This window comes from Mustelus asterias, chromosome 2, assembly GCF_964213995.1.
Source record: "Mustelus asterias chromosome 2, sMusAst1.hap1.1, whole genome shotgun sequence".
NCBI lineage: Eukaryota > Metazoa > Chordata > Chondrichthyes > Carcharhiniformes > Triakidae > Mustelus > Mustelus asterias.
This window is the reverse complement of record NC_135802.1, coordinates 133,479,508-133,498,197: the sequence shown is the minus strand read 5'-3', so window position 1 is coordinate 133,498,197 and position 18,690 is coordinate 133,479,508. Positions and strand designations below refer to the sequence as shown.

At 39.2% G+C, this 18,690-nt stretch overlaps 1 protein-coding gene across 1 annotated transcript in view; it reads right to left on the bottom strand.

The window, feature by feature from the left end:
- Nucleotides 1-18,690, bottom strand: part of kdm1b (lysine demethylase 1B) — a 121,696-nt gene that overhangs the window by 64,719 nt on the left and 38,287 nt on the right. Inside the window, exons 9-10 of the mRNA XM_078241908.1 lie at nucleotides 12,163-12,347; nucleotides 8,491-8,667 (exon numbers count right to left, since the gene is read on the bottom strand). Coding sequence (XP_078098034.1) covers nucleotides 8,491-8,667; nucleotides 12,163-12,347 — 362 coding nt within the window. The remainder of the gene's footprint in view (nucleotides 1-8,490; nucleotides 8,668-12,162; nucleotides 12,348-18,690) is intronic.

The following is an 18,690-nucleotide window of genomic DNA, read 5'->3' as shown; positions in this document are numbered from 1 at the left end:
CTTCAGCTGGAATAGTGTGTTCAATTCTGAGCACCACAAGTTAGGAAGGATGTGAAGGCATTGGAGAGAGTGCAGGAAAGATTCACAAGAATTAAACAGTTCTGAGGAAAGAAGACATGAGAGAGGTATTCAAGATCCTGAGGGGTATGGACACGGTAATAGTAAGAAACTGTTCCTCCTCAAGAATTAAAAGGGCACAGATTCAAAATAATAGGCAAAGAGTAAAAGTGATGCGAGGAAAAAAAGATTTCACCCAGAGGGACTGGAACAAACATCCTGAAAGGCTGTTAGAGGCAAGTTCAATCAAGGTATTCAAAAGGAATCGGGATTGCTATCTGAAATAATATGCAAGGCTACAGGGATAAGGCAGGGGAATGGGACCAGGTGGAATGCTCTTTCAGGGAACCAGTGCAGAGTCAAGTGGCTCCCCCTGCACTGTAAAGTTTGTGTTAATGATGATAGATTGCAGAAGTTAAAACCATTTCCCTAGCTGGACTAGAGGTATTCAAAATCATGAGGGATCTGGACAGAGTAGACAGGAAAAAACTATTCTCACTTGTGAAAGGATCGTGAATGGAGGGTACAGATTTTAACTAACCCTGACTAAAGCAATCAGAACTTCTCATGCAGCGAGCGATTAGGATCTGGAATGCATTGCCCGAGAGCATGTTGAAGATAGGTTCAATCAAAGCATTCAAAAGGGAATTAGAGTGATACCTGAAAAGAATGAATGTGCAGGGTTATAGGGAGAAGGCAGGAGAATGTCATGACACGAATTACTCATTTGACAAGGTGGTACAGACATGATGAGCTGAATGGCTTCCTTCTACATTGTGATAATTATGAACAGGAGACTCCTAAAAAAAAAGGTGCCAAGGGAAGAACCAGCAAGTGGATAAAAGGAGTGAAGTAGGAATGATTTGCCAGTCAGCAAGTAATACCGAGGGAGGAACTGACTTGCCAAAACAGCAGAGGATTCTCAGAATTCTGAAGGTGATGACAATAGTGACGTCAGTGAGCAAGAGGAATTCTGGACTGGAGTAATTTTTTAAAAATATTTTTCACGAATGTGGGCATCACTGGCAAGGCCAGCATTTATTACTCACTCCAAATTATCCTCAGTGAGCGATCTTCTTGAACAACTGCGGTCCACATAATACAAGTACACCTATAGTGCATGAAGGGGTTTCAGGATTTTGACACTGAAGGAATGGCAACATATTTCCAAAGTCCTGATGGTGTCAACTGGCAGATAAACTTGCAAGTGGTGTTACCACATGTCTCCTCTCCTTGCCTTCCAAGTGCTTGAGGTTGAGAATTTGGAAGGTGCTGTCGCAGAAGTATTGGCAAGTTGCTGGAGTATATCCTAAAAATGGTAAACACTGCAGCCACTATGGCAAAAGGAGTGAATGTTTAAGGTAATGGGTGCAGTGCCAGTCAAGCAGACTGCTTTATCTTGATGGTGTCTAGCTGCTATGGTGTTACTGGAGCTGCACCTATCCAGGCAAACGGGTAGTATTCCATCACTCTCTTGACTTGTGCCTCACAGTCAGGAGATGAACTAGTCCCTGCAGAATTCCCTGCCTGTGAGATGGAACAGTATTTATAATGGCAAGTCCAGTGAAGTTTCTGGTCAATGGTAACCCCCAGGATTACCATCCTGGGGGTTACCATTGACCCCCAAGGAGCCAGCAATAAGAATATGGTTGGATGTCATGGGAGATGGTTAGATTGGGTCTTCTTGGAGATGATCATTGCCACAAATGTCACTTGCCACTTTATCAGCCTAAGTCTGAATGCTGTCTATGTCTTGCTGTCTGCAGACACAGGCTACTTTGGTTATCAAAGGCCCTGCAAATGTGCAATCAAAAAGCATTCCCATTTCCAACCTTATGGTGAAGGAAAGATCATTGCTGAAGCACAAGATGATGTATGGCCCTATGCATTGCCCCAAGGAAATCTGGCAACTGGGGGCAAAGATGATTGGCATCCAATAACCACAACCATCTTCTCTTGTGCTAGGTATCACTCCAACCAATTACCAGTGACTTCAATTTTACTAGGACTCCTCTAACAAAGACAGTCTTCAGAGAGCCTAGAGATAAGAGAACATAGGCCTGATAATTTGGGGGCAGAACAACAGGAGAGCTAGTAGTATAGAGCATGGAGGCAAGAGAGTGAGCAGGAAGAGAGATAAAAACACCGACGGTGATGTTAGCACAAGAGAAGAAGCTGATTGGAGTGTAGTGGGGGATGTTTTCATTTGCCCAGATCAGGGACAAGCCTTTAACCTAAAAGCTTTTATTTCTAGCAAGTTTAGATCATTATCTAATAAATCGAGGCATGGCAGGACACCTGTTTTATCCTAAACCACATGGGGACACTATGTGATCCTATGTCCTAAACAATCACATGAGCAGGAAGTGTCATCAGCTAGGAGGAGCTCAGATAGATGCTTACTGAAATATGGCTTAAAGAACAATAGGACAGGAAAGTCAACATTCCAGATTACAAATGTAGTTACTAGTAAATATATTTACATTCAATCACATTATGCCAAAAATTGTAGGTGCAGCATATCTGGGATTGGGGAGAGGGAGAGGAATTTGCAGGAGAGAGAACTGATAAAAATTTGTTTTCACAACACTATTTGGATTAAGCGTGCAACTGTCTAATCAAATTCTTATTGCAAATCTTAACTTATCCAAACACATAGCTACAAAACCAAAAAGTAATACAAAGTAATTTTCTCGAAACACCAGCACGGCAGATAGCTCAGTCATTAAAGTGGCAAACTGAAAGCCATAAGATCTTGAATTTTGACTGTAATAGGATTCAGTAACTCTTTTCTTATCCTTTTTCTGACATTGATAAAATGAGCAGAATGTCTTCGTATTGAAGTGTGGAAGAATGTGACAGGATATTGAAAGCATAACTGCCACACTGTCAAAATGGCAGGATGCACAGTAACAATGATTAGCTTCACATCAAGGTGGGATTGTGCATAATGATGAATTAGGAGCACAAATAAATTTCTCTTGCACGACAAAATTCAATCAATTGAGAATGGCAGCAGGGAAAGTATTGCAGCAAAGATCAATTTCCTTAAAGCAGATTTTGTTTAATGATGTGCAATGAGAATCTAGAAAACAAAATGTTATTTTAACACAAGCTGATATCCAATGGAGTAGCCCTCAACAATACAGGGATTAACTAGACCTGTGTATATAGACATAATTTCTCTCACATTTTGAAGTCCTACATTGACCCAAATGTTTCTCTCAGCAGCGAAGGAATGGCTTTCACTTTTAAGCTTACACATTGTTGCCCACAGCAATTCAGAGATTGTCAATGCAAATTTCTAATGATTTAGCATCTGTAGGTGGGACAGTAAGTTGCAATGAGGAAATAAGAACCTTACAAATGGTTTTAGATAGGTTAGGAGTGTGGGCCAAAATGTGGCAGATGGAGTTTAACGTGGATAAGTGTGAGGTCATGCATTTTGGTCGCAAAAATGGGAAGGCAACTTACTATCTGAATGGGGAGACACTTCAGGGTGCTCCGGTGCAGAGGGATCTGAGTGCCCTCGTTCAGGAGTCATAGAAAACTAGCATGCAGGTACAGCAGACAATAAAGAAAGCGAATGGAATGTTGGCATTTATAGCTAAAGGAATAAAATATAAAAGGTAAGAAAGTATTGTTGCATCTATACAAGGTATTGGTGAGGCCACACCTGGAGTATTGTGCACAGTCTTGGTCCCCTTATTTGAGGAACGGTGTAGTGGCATTGGAGGCAGTTCAGAGGAGGTTCACCAGGTTGATTCCAGAGATGAGGGGTTTAAGCCTATACTCTCTTGAATTTAGAAGAATGAGGGGAGATCAAATTGAGGTATACATGATGATAAAAGGTATGGATAAAGTAGGCGTGGAGCGGATGCTTCCACTGGTGGAGCATTCTAGGGTGAGAGGTCATACTCTTAGGATAAGGGGTAGCAAATTTAAAACAGAGTTGAGGAGAAACTATTTCTCCCAAAGGGTTGTGAATCTGTGGAATTCGCTACCCCAAAGGACGGTGGATGCTGGAACAGTGAGTAAATTTGAGGACAGATTTTTAATTGGTTATGGGGAGAAGGCAGGCAAATGGGGAAGAAGAGCATATCAGCCATGATTGAATGGCGGAGCAGACTCAATGGGCCGAATGGCCTAATTCTGCTCCTATATCTTATGAACTTCAATGCAGTACCTGCTACAGAGGATCGGAGGAACCTGAGCAGAGCAAGCAGCAGTGAGACTCTTTCAGGTTTAAAGATCCTCACAGCCACACAGACTGTAAAGTAGGAAGTTTTTAAAAAAGGAAATATAAATTACATTTAAATCACTGTACAGTTAGCAAGAAAGATAAGAACATACAGAAAAGATTGAGAGAGCGATAAGTAAAACAAAAAATTGTAATCTTTTTAAAATTCTGCAATTTTTTTCCTGAGGGAACAAGACTCCACAATTATAAAACTAAATTTTGCCTCGGTTATAAATGATGTTCAGCAGTAAATATTTAGGACACCATTAAAACCTTGTTCACATGTTTTACAATTTTAGGAATCAAGGTTTAATTAGAAAATGCAGATATTTGGTTAAGAACTTGGAAAAAACAGTCCCAAAGTAAATGCAATTCAAACAATATTGGACTATATTGTATATAATAGGTTGGGGGCATGTTAATTTAAGGTTAGCTCATGAACAGAAAGTGTGCTCATTTAGCTAAAGAAGTAGAGACATGACATCTGCAATTATTTCAGTAAAAGATGAGTTATTCATGTGGTCTCCCAGAATTACAGAAAGGTTTGGTATTACAAGTTAGTTGACTTGCAGGCGATATGTCACACTGTCATGGAGATGGGAAGGGCTTAATGAGATTCTTTGGTTAGAGTTCTCTCTGTGAATTCAGTTGTTAGGGCACAGCCAGCAGGAGAAACTGGCCGAGAGAAGCATCAAAGAGACTATATGAGCTTTGAGTCTTACTTAGGTTGCAGATCCTTGAAAGTTCAGAGATAAAACCAGACCTGCACCTCAGGCAGAGTAAATGCTAGATCTATCAATCATCAATGATGCGGCCTGTGACCAGGAACTGATGTTCAGAATAAGACAAATTTGAAATGACTGGAAGATTTGTTTAGCTGGAAGCTAAAGGAAGAAGGCTACAGTAATTCTCAATAAAAACAGTTAACCCTTTGCAGTTGGAGTTCTGGAAATAATCAGCTTTGTCGTAGTTTATACCATAGCAGTGAACTACTAGGATTTTTATTTTAAGCTACTGTGCAGGAGTTGAAGGGGACCCATGCTGGAGATGTGGAATCCAGAGTTGAGGTCAATTAAAAAATTGAAGGGTCACTTTGCCAAAAAAATGTGAATGAACCTTAAATGCTTTGCAAGATAAGGAAACTATTTGTGAGGGTTGGGGGAAACCTTACACAAGTAATTAAAAACTATAATGTTACGTTAATAAAGCTTACTTTAATTATTTTACATATACAATGTTTAATTTTGTTCAAAAACATAAAACCCTGTGGTTTAGTTCTTTTGGTTAAAAAGTGTTCCAGCTTCTCTGTAATGTTAAAAATCCCCAACAGGATAATAATGATGCTCTTAAATTGATTTCAATGCTGAGCCTGTCAGCAAGAAATGGAACAGCGCACCTTCTGGAGGAGCAACTTCTGGATCTCCATGCTTAACTGCACATGTGGGTAGTAGAAGTTGCTGTCAGGGATCACCTTATAATAATTGAGTGCTGATGTCCTTGCTGTTGTTATTACAGCAAAATCCGGGCCATTATGTTCTTATTTCTATGCAGGCAGTGCTTGGATTTGGGACTTTTTGACATGCGACGTTGTTTCCACAGACCAATTGTGTCCCATAAGAACAATGCTAAAAATGGAGGATTGCTCCTTCAGCAGGGAGGGCAGCATTTTTCGCCAGCAAATTACAAGCTCATTTGCAGCAGGTTTTAGACATTCATCCCGGTGTATTCAGACCTCTGTCAGAGGGCCACAGAGACCATTCTCCACAGCTGGCCAAGCAAAAGGCTTCAGACCGCAGGCATGAAAGATCACATTATAATCAAAGGGAGATCAGCCAGTGGGGCAAGGCAGGATTTTTACTGGCAAATTGTGGCCTCATTTCCAGGCTTTCAAAACAGTTTTGCGGTTTTGAGCTCTAGCTTGGCCAGGTGGCGCGCTACCAGCAGGCCACAGCAACCGTTCTCCGTATCAACCTTCCGTCCTGGAGTTATGGCCTGGTGAGTGAAGGGTGCAAGGGGCCCGGTTTTTCAGCAGGAGTTTCACAATTTCTGAGTTTGTTCAAAACATATCATAAATCGTTTATAAAAATGTAAAAGATGGATTGACATGGCATCATAAAGTCAAAATCGATGTCATAAATGTAAAACAGGATGTCCATTTTTAAACGTCCTAAGTGCTGTTGTTTGTACCTTGAACGTCATAAAGTCAAGGACTGCCCGATTATGAATTCCTAATGTCCTATTTGTAATTAACATTGTTACAATTACAATGTAACATTGTAATTCTAAATTGCACCCTCAATGTTTACACAGCCAATACTCAAAACAAATGCAGGCATGCAACTTTATAATGGTAAAAAGCTAACAGGAAGAAACACAAAATTAATGTATTAATGGGCCAGAAACTACTGTGAAAATAAAGTAGCTGAGTGGTTTTCAGCTCAACCCAAAGGTTGCTTTGAGGTGCACCATTCTGCCGTAAGCCTTGTGTGAAAATGGCAAGACTGTATCCAGCACTGTATTTATTGCATTCACTATTCTAACTTCCTGGTTCAGGGTCTACATTCTTCTTCATAGTTTTCAATCTCACTGATTACTGAAGCAGATAGTTGTCTGTTAATACAAGTTCTAAGCGTTCTTCAGGGGCCATTTTAATCTCCCACTTTGAGATTTTGCAAGGCCAGCTGTTCGAAATTAATAGGATAGAGCAATTCTAACAAATGGCAGATGATATCTATTAGTTATAATAAATTCTAGCCAAATAGTTTTATCTAATGAAAACAAATCCATAGGAATATCTCCTGTTTACTGACAAAGACAGAATCTAAGAGCAGGGATGTTTTGTCCCAATTGTACAAAATATTAGTTTGGCCACAGCTGAAGTACTGTGTAGAGTGCTGGTCAACACACTATAACAGGAAAGATATAACCACATCAGAGGGTATAGAGAAGATTAATAAGAATGTTACCATGAATGAAGAAATCTAGCTATGAGGGAAGATTAGATAGACTGGAGCGGTTTTATTTGGAGGAGAAGTAGTTAAGAGGAGACTTGAGTTGTAGACAATTGAGGGGGCTTAATAATGTGGGTAGGAAAGACCTGATTCTCTTCGCAGAGAGCTCAATATCTAAGTGGTACAAGTTTGAAGTAATTGGAAGGAGGATTGGTTGCAAGTTGTTGCTTAGTGCAGTATGTCTGAAGAAATTTCTGGAGTCATTCATAGGTTAACTAAGACTTTACTGACTCTTGGACATACTTACAAAAGCACAGTAAAGGGTAAAAGCCGAGACCTGTCTCCTTGCTTGCTGGTACACATGGCTTTGTACAACACCAGATTGACTCTCGGTGTGGGTCATATGCACTCTAACATCACTGTGTGGGCAGTACATAGAGTCCATAGAATCATAGAGTCCTACAGTGCAGAAGGAGGCTATTCAGCCCATCAAGTCTGCACCGACCACAATCCCATCCAGGTCCTATTCCCGCAACCCCACATATTTACTCTGCTAATCCCCCTGACACTAGGGTCAATTTAGCATGGCCAATCAACCTTACCCACACATCTTTGGGCTGTGGGAGGAAACCGGAGCACCCGGAAGAAATCCACGTGGACATGGAGGAGAATGTGCAAACTCCACACAGACAGTGACCCAAGGCCGGAATTGAACCCAGGTCCCTTGCGCTGTGAGGCAGCAGTGCTAACCACTATGTCACCATGCCATACTGTACCCAGTCCTATATTAACTATAAATGTGCCAGGTCCTTATACGACATCACCACCACCACCACCCCCCCCCCCCCCCCCCACCCAAGTCTTTATCCAACGAGTTAAAAGTGATTATCGTTTACCTTATATCTTACACTGTTGTTAAAATTCTACATTTACATTGTTACTACATCATCACTACTCAACACTCCTCTTGGAGTCCTTGAATTCAAAAGATTCAGGTCATCTGAAAGCTTTATAATGCTCATCTTTTGTTTTTTGTACTAGTATCTTTCAAAGATTAATCAGTACACGTGTAAGCACAAGAGGTGGTTAACATTGCAACAATTGTTTATTGCTTCAGCAATTAAAATGAGAAAAAAAAATGGATCCTGGAATTCCTACCCACCTCACAAATTAGGGATTAAAAAAATTATGTTAATTACATTTTAAAAGTAACATGAAAATTAAAACATGTACTCCTCTGACCTTGTGGTAATAACTAGGCAGGAGGGGGTGATCTGGGTTAACAGCCAAGACCCCAGTATTAACCAAGCCTTTTCTCGTCACAAAATACAAGATCTTTTCCACTTCCAGCACACAGCGAATACGGACAAGCCCTCGAACAACAATGTGGTTTGCACACTTTTGTGGGGTGAGAACCTCCTACAGATAAAAGATAAGGAAGGCAATTTTAGTATTTTGGTATTATATACACAAGAAGAGTAAATCACTTGATCAGTTGAGCACATTTGTTATGTTGGTGACAGCTCTATTTTCTTAATTCCAAATTCCAGCCTTTCTCCATATCTCAACTTCCCAATTAAGTATTTATGATTGCATTTAAAGACGTCAATTAGTTTGTATTATAAATCATCTAACTTTTCACACTAAGGCTGTAAAGTGGTTAGTTGTGTAAATTAATGTAATACATGACTGTCTAACAACGCAGTGGCCAAAGATATTACGTGGCAGCTTACATCATCATTTTCTAATAAGTGGCACAGATAACGTACAGACAACTGTGACATCTGAATGGTGGTGACAACACAATCTTAGATTCAACACAACTAAAGAGCAGTACTCTTTAATGTTAAAGAGATCAAGTCAAGGAGAAATGTAAAAGCTTAAATTGGATCCATTGTAAGGAGCAGCAATCATAAAGTAAACACTAAGAAATCAAAGTGAAAGGAAAAAGAAATTACAAAATTTATTTACAAATTTTATAATATAATAGAGAGAAAGGAGGAGAAAAATATTCACTGGGATGAAAGAATGCTCTTTTAAAATCACTAACTCGGGGATCCTTTAAGAATTAAAGGGATATGCAGAATTCCTTCACCAGCACCCCCTCCCTTCCAACAGAGGTTATTCAAATACTGAATGCCATAACTGTCTTCCTTATTGAAAGGGGAATTGGAAAATATTTGAAAAGTAGACCTGGGGGTCCTTGTGCATGAGTCGCAAAGATCAGTCTGCAAGTACAACAGGTGATCAAGAAGGCAAATGGGATGTTGGCATTTATCGCAAGGGGGATAGAATATAAAAGCAGAGAAGTCTTGCTGCATCTGTACAAGGCATTGGTGAGGCCGCAGCTGGAATACTGTGTGCAGTTCTGGTCCCCTTACTTGCGAAAGGATATATTGGCCTTGGAGGGAGTGCAGAGAAGGTTCACCAGGTTGACACCGGAGATGAGGGGTGTAGATTATGAGGAGAGATTGAGCAGATTAGGTTTGTACTCGTTGGAGTTTAGAAGGCTGAGGGGTGATCTTATAGAGGCATATAAGATAATGAAGGGGCTGGATAGGGTAGAAGTGGAGAGATTCTTTCCACTTAGAAAGGAAACCAGAACTAGAGGGCACAGCTTCAAAATAAAGGGGAGTCAGTTTACGACAGAGTTGAAGAGGAACTTCTTCTCTCAGAGGGTGGTGAATCTCTGGAATTCTCTGCCCACTGAAGTGGTGGAGGCTACCTCGTTGAAAATGTTTAAGTCACGGATAGATGGATTTCTGATCGGTAGGGGAATTAAGGGTTATGGGGAGCAGGCGGGTAAGTGGAACTGATTCACTGCAGATCAGCCATGATCTTACTGAATGGCGGGGCAGGCTCGGGGGGGCTAGATGGCCTACTCCTGCTCCTATTTCTTATGTTCTTATATAAAAAAGGATACAGGAAAAGGGCAAGAAATTGCAATTGGACTGGATAGTTCTAGTTGAAGCATTAGCACCAGCAGAGGCAAATGAATCGAATGAAATCTGGAATTGCATCTGTAGAAACAAAACAACTGCAAGATATTTTTCGAGTACAATAATAGAGAATTCAGAGGAGGAGGTAAAACCCTAAAGAATACTAATGGAGTCAAAACCGCGGATGAACACAATACAGTTAATTTATATGGTGAATTAATTGTTTCATGTACTCACTGAAGAAGAAATTAATAACTTCATTGCGGTAATGTTTTGCAACTAACAACAATGAGATGCACATTCTAAAATGACGAAAAAGGATCAAAATAAACAATTCCCCAAAATGGATGGGGTACTAGAAGAAATATTGAATGAGATTTGAGAGATGTGGATGGTGATGAGGGGAAAGGTGGGCAAGTCTTGCTAACAAGAAAATGTAGAATCTATTTTTTTTCAAAAAGGAGTGAAAAACACCCTCAAAAACTACATACTCATTGGTCTCAAATCAATAACAAGCAAATTAAAGGGACAATAACTGCGTCTTGCCAAATAACTGGTTCTTTAGGTTATCCTTTCAAACTGACCACAATATGGATTTTTATCTCATTTCCTTCCTTATTCACTAAGTCAGTGCTAACATGTTGCTGATGGCTGTTGAACAGCTAGAGCATTCACAGTGTGATGTTAAATGAAAAAGCAATTACCAAGTACTATAGGACAGTAACAAGACAAAAATAGTCAAGTGAAGAGAACATCAAGTGGGTCTAATAAGCAAACTGGTTAACTGTAAGCATTCCCAAATATATATTTGGTAGAACTATGTCACAGTTATAATGGAGACTTTAAAATCAACCAAAAGGATTGCAAATTGAGGCAAGGGAAAGAGAAGAGGAAGTGCAATGGGAGGAGTCATGGGGGATAATTAAGAATTACAGAATGAAAACAAGGAGAACCATGAAGACAGATTTATTTTTGCACAACAAGCAAGGTTCAATGTGCTTTCTTAACTCAAGTCTCTTTGTTATGTCTTCCAAGGTAGCATGCGCCAAACAAATGTTTTGACAATACTGATGCCCAACTGAAATTAATACCGAGTGCTATTAACTGCTGACGTGGTTCTTATGCATTCAAACGCATTCCTCAACACAAGATATCCTGACCTCTGTAAACAAATTCCACAGAACTCATTTCTGCTTGCAAAATTCAGTTTGTACCATGCTGGAACATAAAAAGACCTGAAACTTGCTACCTTTGTAACATGGTATTGAGATTTATCTTACATTATGGAATACAAGTTGTACAAATGCCACCAACAATTAGCTGAGCAAATGTTAAATATTCACAAAGGGAATCGGAATCAGAATCACATACACAAAATTTCTGTGTTCAGGTTCAAAGCACACAACCCAGGTAATACAATTCTTTGGAGGAGATTTTTATTGGTTTGGTTGTAGTTGTAATTTCAACATTCTATAATTCTAATTCTACCCGATTAGGAAATTGGAGAGCATGCTGCATTCCATGGGATTATTTCAAGACTATGTTCCACTGAAATACTAAATTAAAGCAAATCGCAAGATTTAATTTGATATGCCCTACTTATGTGGTGTTAAATATTGCCAGACAGTCCTGCATTTAACTTTTGGGGAGTGCTGATTTGATCTTGACCAGAGAAAATTAACCTCCAAACACCCAGCCTAGGAATGGAGGGAAGCAAAAAATAAAAATCCTGTGAACACAAGTGTCATTTCTGACTGCTGTAAACTTAACTGTGTCCTTCCTGCAGAAAATACTAGTCTAGGATAGCTGCAACACCTTTGGAATCAAAAAATCTATCAGGACTTCTCGGAGGTTATTAAGGACAGCTATCTGTGCAACTATCAGTGGTCACTTTCGGGAGATGGGGGATAAAGCAAGAAAAACATGGTAAGATAAAGGACAAAGGAAAAGGGGAAAACATATACAGAAAGCTTACTTTGCAGTTAATATTCCAAAGAGCCAAAATTAGATTTCTCAACGCTAAATACATTGTAGGATCCCGGGAATATTCAGGGAACTCATACAATTCGTCCAGTTCCATCACATCTGGCCTTACACAAAGGGCCTTACCACATTCATTGGGCTGATAGAAAGGTTGGAAGTAAGGACTCATTCCTGCAACTGACCAAAACAAATTCAAAAAAGTTAGTTCAATTTATTGATAAGGTATATACATATCAAATTTAACAATTTTCCCCTATGCGAATCATATTCTGTTATGAATCTTCAGATGCAGCAGGTAAATAGAAACAAACTCTTTAATAATAGGTCAATAGTTATTTAATTCAATTTGTGAATGGTGCGTTTTTAAATTCAGATTAGTGGTTCTACTGTTACATTGTTCACCATGATTTAGAAGTTGTGTGTTGTAATGGAAACATTAGACCATAAATCACACAATATTTCATAAAGCTTTAATGATAGAAATTTTCAATGACAATATCTCATAAAAATTCAACAAAAATGCTTTCTTTCTTTTTCTTTATGACCTCGGTGCAAGTTTCCCACACATACCTCACTGTTAGTCTTGCATTTACTTTTCATACATATGCTTTTGGCATCTCTATATCTGGGTTTGTCTTAGACCTTCTTCCTCGTGCTTTCTTCAATTGTGCAAGCCACTCCTTGCTATATATCTGAGCACTTATCTCTCTACTCATTTTTGTTTTTCATTCTCTGTGCAGCAGTTAATGCCTCTCAAAATCTCCCCTTGGTCTGTCTCTTTTGTGTGTAAATTTGCACTGTCTTCTGTCATGAACATCTTGAGCCAGAATTAGAATTCCAAAGATGTTCAACAGTCAAAGAAAAAAAAAATCTAGCCTCACTCCAGGAGTAGAGATACCACAAAATAACATTCCCGTGACAACCATATTTGCTATGAAGCAGCTCAAAAATGAAATAAATTGGCCACATTTTGCAATCAACTCCTAACAAAGTATGTCACAGCAAAGTCATTTTGCCTACAAAACTGCTGCAATTGACTGCTGATAATGGCGCAAAGGCAAAAGTGCACCCGAGATCTTGAGCAGTCATACAAACAACATTTCTCCTTAAACAATGAAATTTATGGATTGAGAATGAAGCAGAAAAACTGGAAAAAATTAATTCAATGCTAAATTGGTGGGGTGGGGTGGAGGGAGGGAGAGAGAAAGCTTAGATTGAGAAATAGACACGGATAGGAAGAATGCATAAAGCAAAACTTCTACATTTAAAAAAATCTTACATAATTCGCAAACTGAAAGAATGAGATTCCACTTTTATTTGCTTACTTTCTGGACCAAAGGGTTAAATTGTATCAAAGTGTTGCTAATCACACCACTAACTCAGAATCAGTGCAAAGAAGGAATTTTCATGAACAACAAAAGTATGCAATAGCATCCTTCCTTAGCATTTTCAAAGGTTAGATTTTATTTTTTATAGCTTGGCTTGTGAAGCATATGTAATTACAAAACCAGTAAATGTTTACCAGAGAGAGCACATGGGGAATTTAGACACAAAAATCAATGCTCCAATGGATAGAAAATTGCAGGATGATGAATTCAGTACACTGTGTAATTGAAACATGTGCCAAGAATTTGAATAGAGGTCAAAGCTCAGTAATATAAGTATTGAATTGGAAAATGTACTCTTAAAATTATACATTCAATTGTGATTTCAAGATTTTTGTTTTCGAAAAGATTTTTAATTTTTAAATGCTTGTTTGCAGGGGGTTCAGGCTGTATCTGCCTCTAGAGGGGAAAATAGCAGTCACCAACTTAGTTGACAGGCTAACCTAGTCTGATACATAGATAAGACAGTAAGAAGTTTAACAACACCAGGTTAAAGTCCAACAGGTTTATTTGGTAGCAAAAGGCACACAAGCTTTCGAGGCTCTAAGCCCCTTCTTCAGGTGAGTGGGAATTCTGTTCACAAACAGAGCTTATAAAGACACAGACTCAATTTACATGAATAATGGTTGGAATGCGAATACTTACAACTTAGTTGTAAGTATTCGCATTCCAACCATTATTCATGTAAATTGAGTCTGTGTCTTTATAAGCTCTGTTTGTGAACAGAATTCCCACTCACCTGAAGAAGGGCTTAGAGCCTCGAAAGCTTGTGTGCCTTTTGCTACCAAATAAACCTGTTGGACTTTAACCTGGTGTTGTTAAACTTCTTACTGTGTTTACCCCAGTCCAACGCCGGCATCTCCACATCATGACATAGATAAGATACATCACAGTGAGGAAGCAAAGCAATTTCACTGCAGTTAGTAGTTAACAATCCAGCTACCTTGAATAACAATCCAACAAAGAGGTTCAAACTCTCAGTATGGAAAATTGAGATTGAATTCAGTTCATTTTTAAAAGATTCAGAAATAATAGAAAAAAGCTGGCATCAGAAAAAACACTGAACACTTGTGGCAATTTGAAACGTAACTATATATTCAAAGGTCAAAAAGTCCACTCAAATTATCCGCAGCCATACTCTACTCAGATGGATTCAACAGGTTAACCAGCAACCCAGTCCTTTGAAGAGAAAAGCAAGGTTTGGATAACATGAGATCAATAGTAATCCCATCTCCTACACTGGATCTCTCACATACAGTTGTATTTAAATGTCAGTCACTCAATTCCACCAAAGTTCCCAGCACAGTCCACATGGCACTCAAATTGACCATATTACCCAAGAGTCCTGCAAGATTTTTTTCCATATCAAGTTCATAACATCTTCCTCAAACTGATGCTTCACAGCTGGAAACCACTCTTTATAAACAAGATTACTATTTGAAAGTATGGCAAGAAAGTCAGACCACTGAAAACAAATAGAAATTGAAGAACATTAAATAAACTGGAAAAACTAATTTACCCAAAAAGGTGAGTAAATGTATGGAATAAACCACCAAGCAAAGCAATAAGCTAAAACATTGTATGCACTCAAAAATCAATTATATAGGAGGCAGCATATTAGTGGATTAGGTTTTCATGTGCTGAGTGGTATTTCTGAAATGAAATTTGTCCAATCAAAAACTAAAAACAAAATAAATATCACAGGCAACAAGTTCAAAGTTGTGGAAGTATATTTTTCTTCTTTAATCTCCAATGGATGGCTCAGCAAGTTTAAGTAATAAGTAGCTAATCTATAAAAAAAAAATCAGGAAAATCCCAGATTTATTTCTATTCTTCATTCCGTTTCCTGACAGAAGCTTGGGTGGCAGTACAATATTATGGATGTGGTAATTATATTAATAACCTTTTATGATTAAACAGAGTAAACAATTTCATTAAAGGGAAATAGTGTTTTAGCACAGCTAGGAGCAGGAGTAGGCAATTCAGCTCCTCGAGCCTGCTCCTCTGCCATTCAATATGACCATGGTTGATCTCATCTCAGCCTTTTTTGCCCACTTCCCCATAACCTTTCCTCCCGTTTCTAATTAAAAACTCATCTCCTCAAATTTATTTTGTGTTCCGGCATCCACTGCACTCTGGGGTAGAGAATTCCACAGATTCATGACCCTTCAAGTGAAGTAAATCCTCCTCATTTCTGTTTTAAGTCTGCCACCCTTCAGCCTAAAACTATGACATCTCATTCTAGAATGTCCAGCAAGGGGAGAAATCCACACTATGTCAACCCTGTCAATCCCGTGCAGCATCTTATATACGATTATTAGAACTCCTCTCATTCTTCTAAACACCAGTGAGTACACGCCATAAGACAATCCTTCATCCCTGGAATCAATTTAGTGAACCTTCTCTGAATCACATCCAATAAATACACTTACCTTCTTCCTCAAGCAAGGGGACCAAAACTGTGTGCAGTACTCCAGATGCAGTCTCATCAATGCCATATAGTCCTATACAGTTGCAACAGCACTTCCCTGCTTTTATTCTCTATTCCATGAGAAATAAATGCAAAAATTCCATTTGCCTTCCTCATTACCTGCTGCAGCTGCATAGTAACTTTCTGGGATTCATGCACAAGGACACCCAGATCCTTCTGCACTGGTAGTTTCCCTCCATTTAGATAATAAGTTGCCTTTTTTATTTCTCCGCCCCAAATGGATAACCTCAGACTTATTCATGTTAAATTTCATCTGCCTTTGCAAATTTGCAAATTTCTATTTTCCTCTTTGCAATTTGCTTATCTGCAAAGTTAGCTATAGTGCATTCTATCCCTATGTCCAAGTCATTAATATAGACAGTAAACCGAACCCTGTGGCACACCCCAAGTTACAGCCTGCCAATCGGAAAGTAAGCCATTTATCCCACTCTATGTTTGCTCTTCATTAGCCAATTCTCCATCAAGCTAATCCATCACCCACAATCCCGTGGGATCTTACCTTCATGCAACACCTTATTAAATGCCTTCTGGAAGTCCAGATACACAACTACAGGACTGCCATTATCCATTTTGCTTGTTACATCTTCAAATTAATCAAACACAAACTTACCCTACCCTTCATAAAATCATGCTGACACTGATAGATTGCATTGATTTTTCAAATCTTCAGTTACTGCTTCCTTAATAATGGATTCCAACAGTTTCCCATCAGACATTAAATTGGTTCATAGTTTCCTACTTTCTGCCTCCCTCCTTTTTTGAATAGGGGCATTGAATTAGCCATTTTCCAATCCATTGGAAACTTTCCAGAATCCAGGGAATTTTGGAATATTATAACCACTGCCTCCACTATCTCTGCTGCTACTTCCTTTCAGACCCTAGGCTGTAGGCCCAGGGTCTCAAAAGCCCTGGGGACTTGTCTGCCTTTAATACCAATAGCTTGCTCAGTACTTTTTCCCTAGAAATGGGAATTGTTTTAAGTTTGTCCTTTCCAACATCCTCTGCATTACCTGTTACTATTGGGCTGGTTCTAATGTCCTCCACCTTGAAAACCAAGGTAAAATATTGATTCAGTGTCTCTTCCATTTCTGTGTTCCGTTATTTACTTCCCAGTCTCATCCTCTGAGGGACCAATGCTGACTTCAGCTACTCTCTTCCTTTTTATATACTTATAGAATCTTTTGCTTTCCGTTTTTACATTTTGGGATGGATTTTTTTCATAATTTACCTTTGCTTTTCTTTATTATTTTAGTAACTCTCTTTTGATCTTTAAAGGTTTCCCAAGCCTCCAGCCTGCCACTGACCTTTGGTGTGCTTTCCATTTTTGTCTTTATGTTGTCTTTGACCCCCTTGCTTGGCCACAGATGCATTTCCCCGTCTTACAACCTATTTTTCCTCTCTGGAATATATTTTAGTTGGCACGAATTGAATATTTCCTTAAGTATCTGCGACTGTTCATCAACTGTCCTACCTTTTGTTCTTTCTGTCTAATCCACTAGGGCCAAATCTGTCCTCATGCTGATGTAAATCCCTCAGTTTAACACCAGAGGGGGACTCATTGCCCTCAAACTGAATTTGAAATTCAAGCATGCAATGATCACTCTTCCCGAGAAGATCCTTTACCACAAGATCATTAATTAATCACCAAATCATGCCCAATTGACTATTTAACTCAATTTTATTTTAAATGCTACATGCATTCAAATATAAAGTCTTTAAGTTTGTTCTTTATTCATTTTCCCTCCTCTTCCACAATTCCTTGGTTTAATATGACATTCACACGCTCTATCCCTTCCTTTCGTTATCTGGAAGTAACTAGCCTCATCATTCACCTGTACTCTTACCTTCGTCTTACACTTTGATTTTTTTTTAAATCACCCCACTATTTAGTTTAAAGCCCTAGTTATTCGATTTGCAAGACACTAGTTCCAGCATGATTTAAATGGAGTCTGTACCAACGGGACAGTTCCCTCTTTTCCCTGTACTGGTACCAATGTCGCATGAACTCTAACCCATTTCTCCCACATCAATCTTTGAGCTATGCATTTACCTCATTAATCTTATGGACCCTAATTAGCTTGTGGCTCAGGTCATTATCTGGAGATTATTACCATTGTGGTTCTGCGTTTTAATTTAGCATCTAGCTGCTATGTTCCCTTTGCAGAACCTCTTTCCTCCTTCTACCTAAGACGTCAGTACCTACATTGACCCACCCACCCCTCCCCCTCTTCACTCCAGGTTCCTCTGCAGCCCAGACGAGATATCCTTAACCTTGGCACCAGGTTGGCAACACGGCCTTTGGGACTCTGGATCCTTGCTATATAGAACAGAGTCTATTCCCTAATTATGCTATCCCCAAATACGACTACATTTCTTTTTATCCCACCATTTAAATTACTCCCTGTTCCACTGTGCCATGGTCAGTTTGCTCATCCTCCCTACGGTCCCTGTTCACATCCACACGGAGCAAGAATCTTGAACCTGTTGGACAAGGGTATGGGCTGAAGCTCCTGCAGTGCTATCTCTTTGATTCCTCTACCTGCTTCAAGGGTAGTCACACCCTCCTGCCCCTGACCAAATTCAAGGTAGTTAATCCAAGTGGTGTGACTGCCTCCTGAAACACAATGTCCAGATTTCTTTTGAG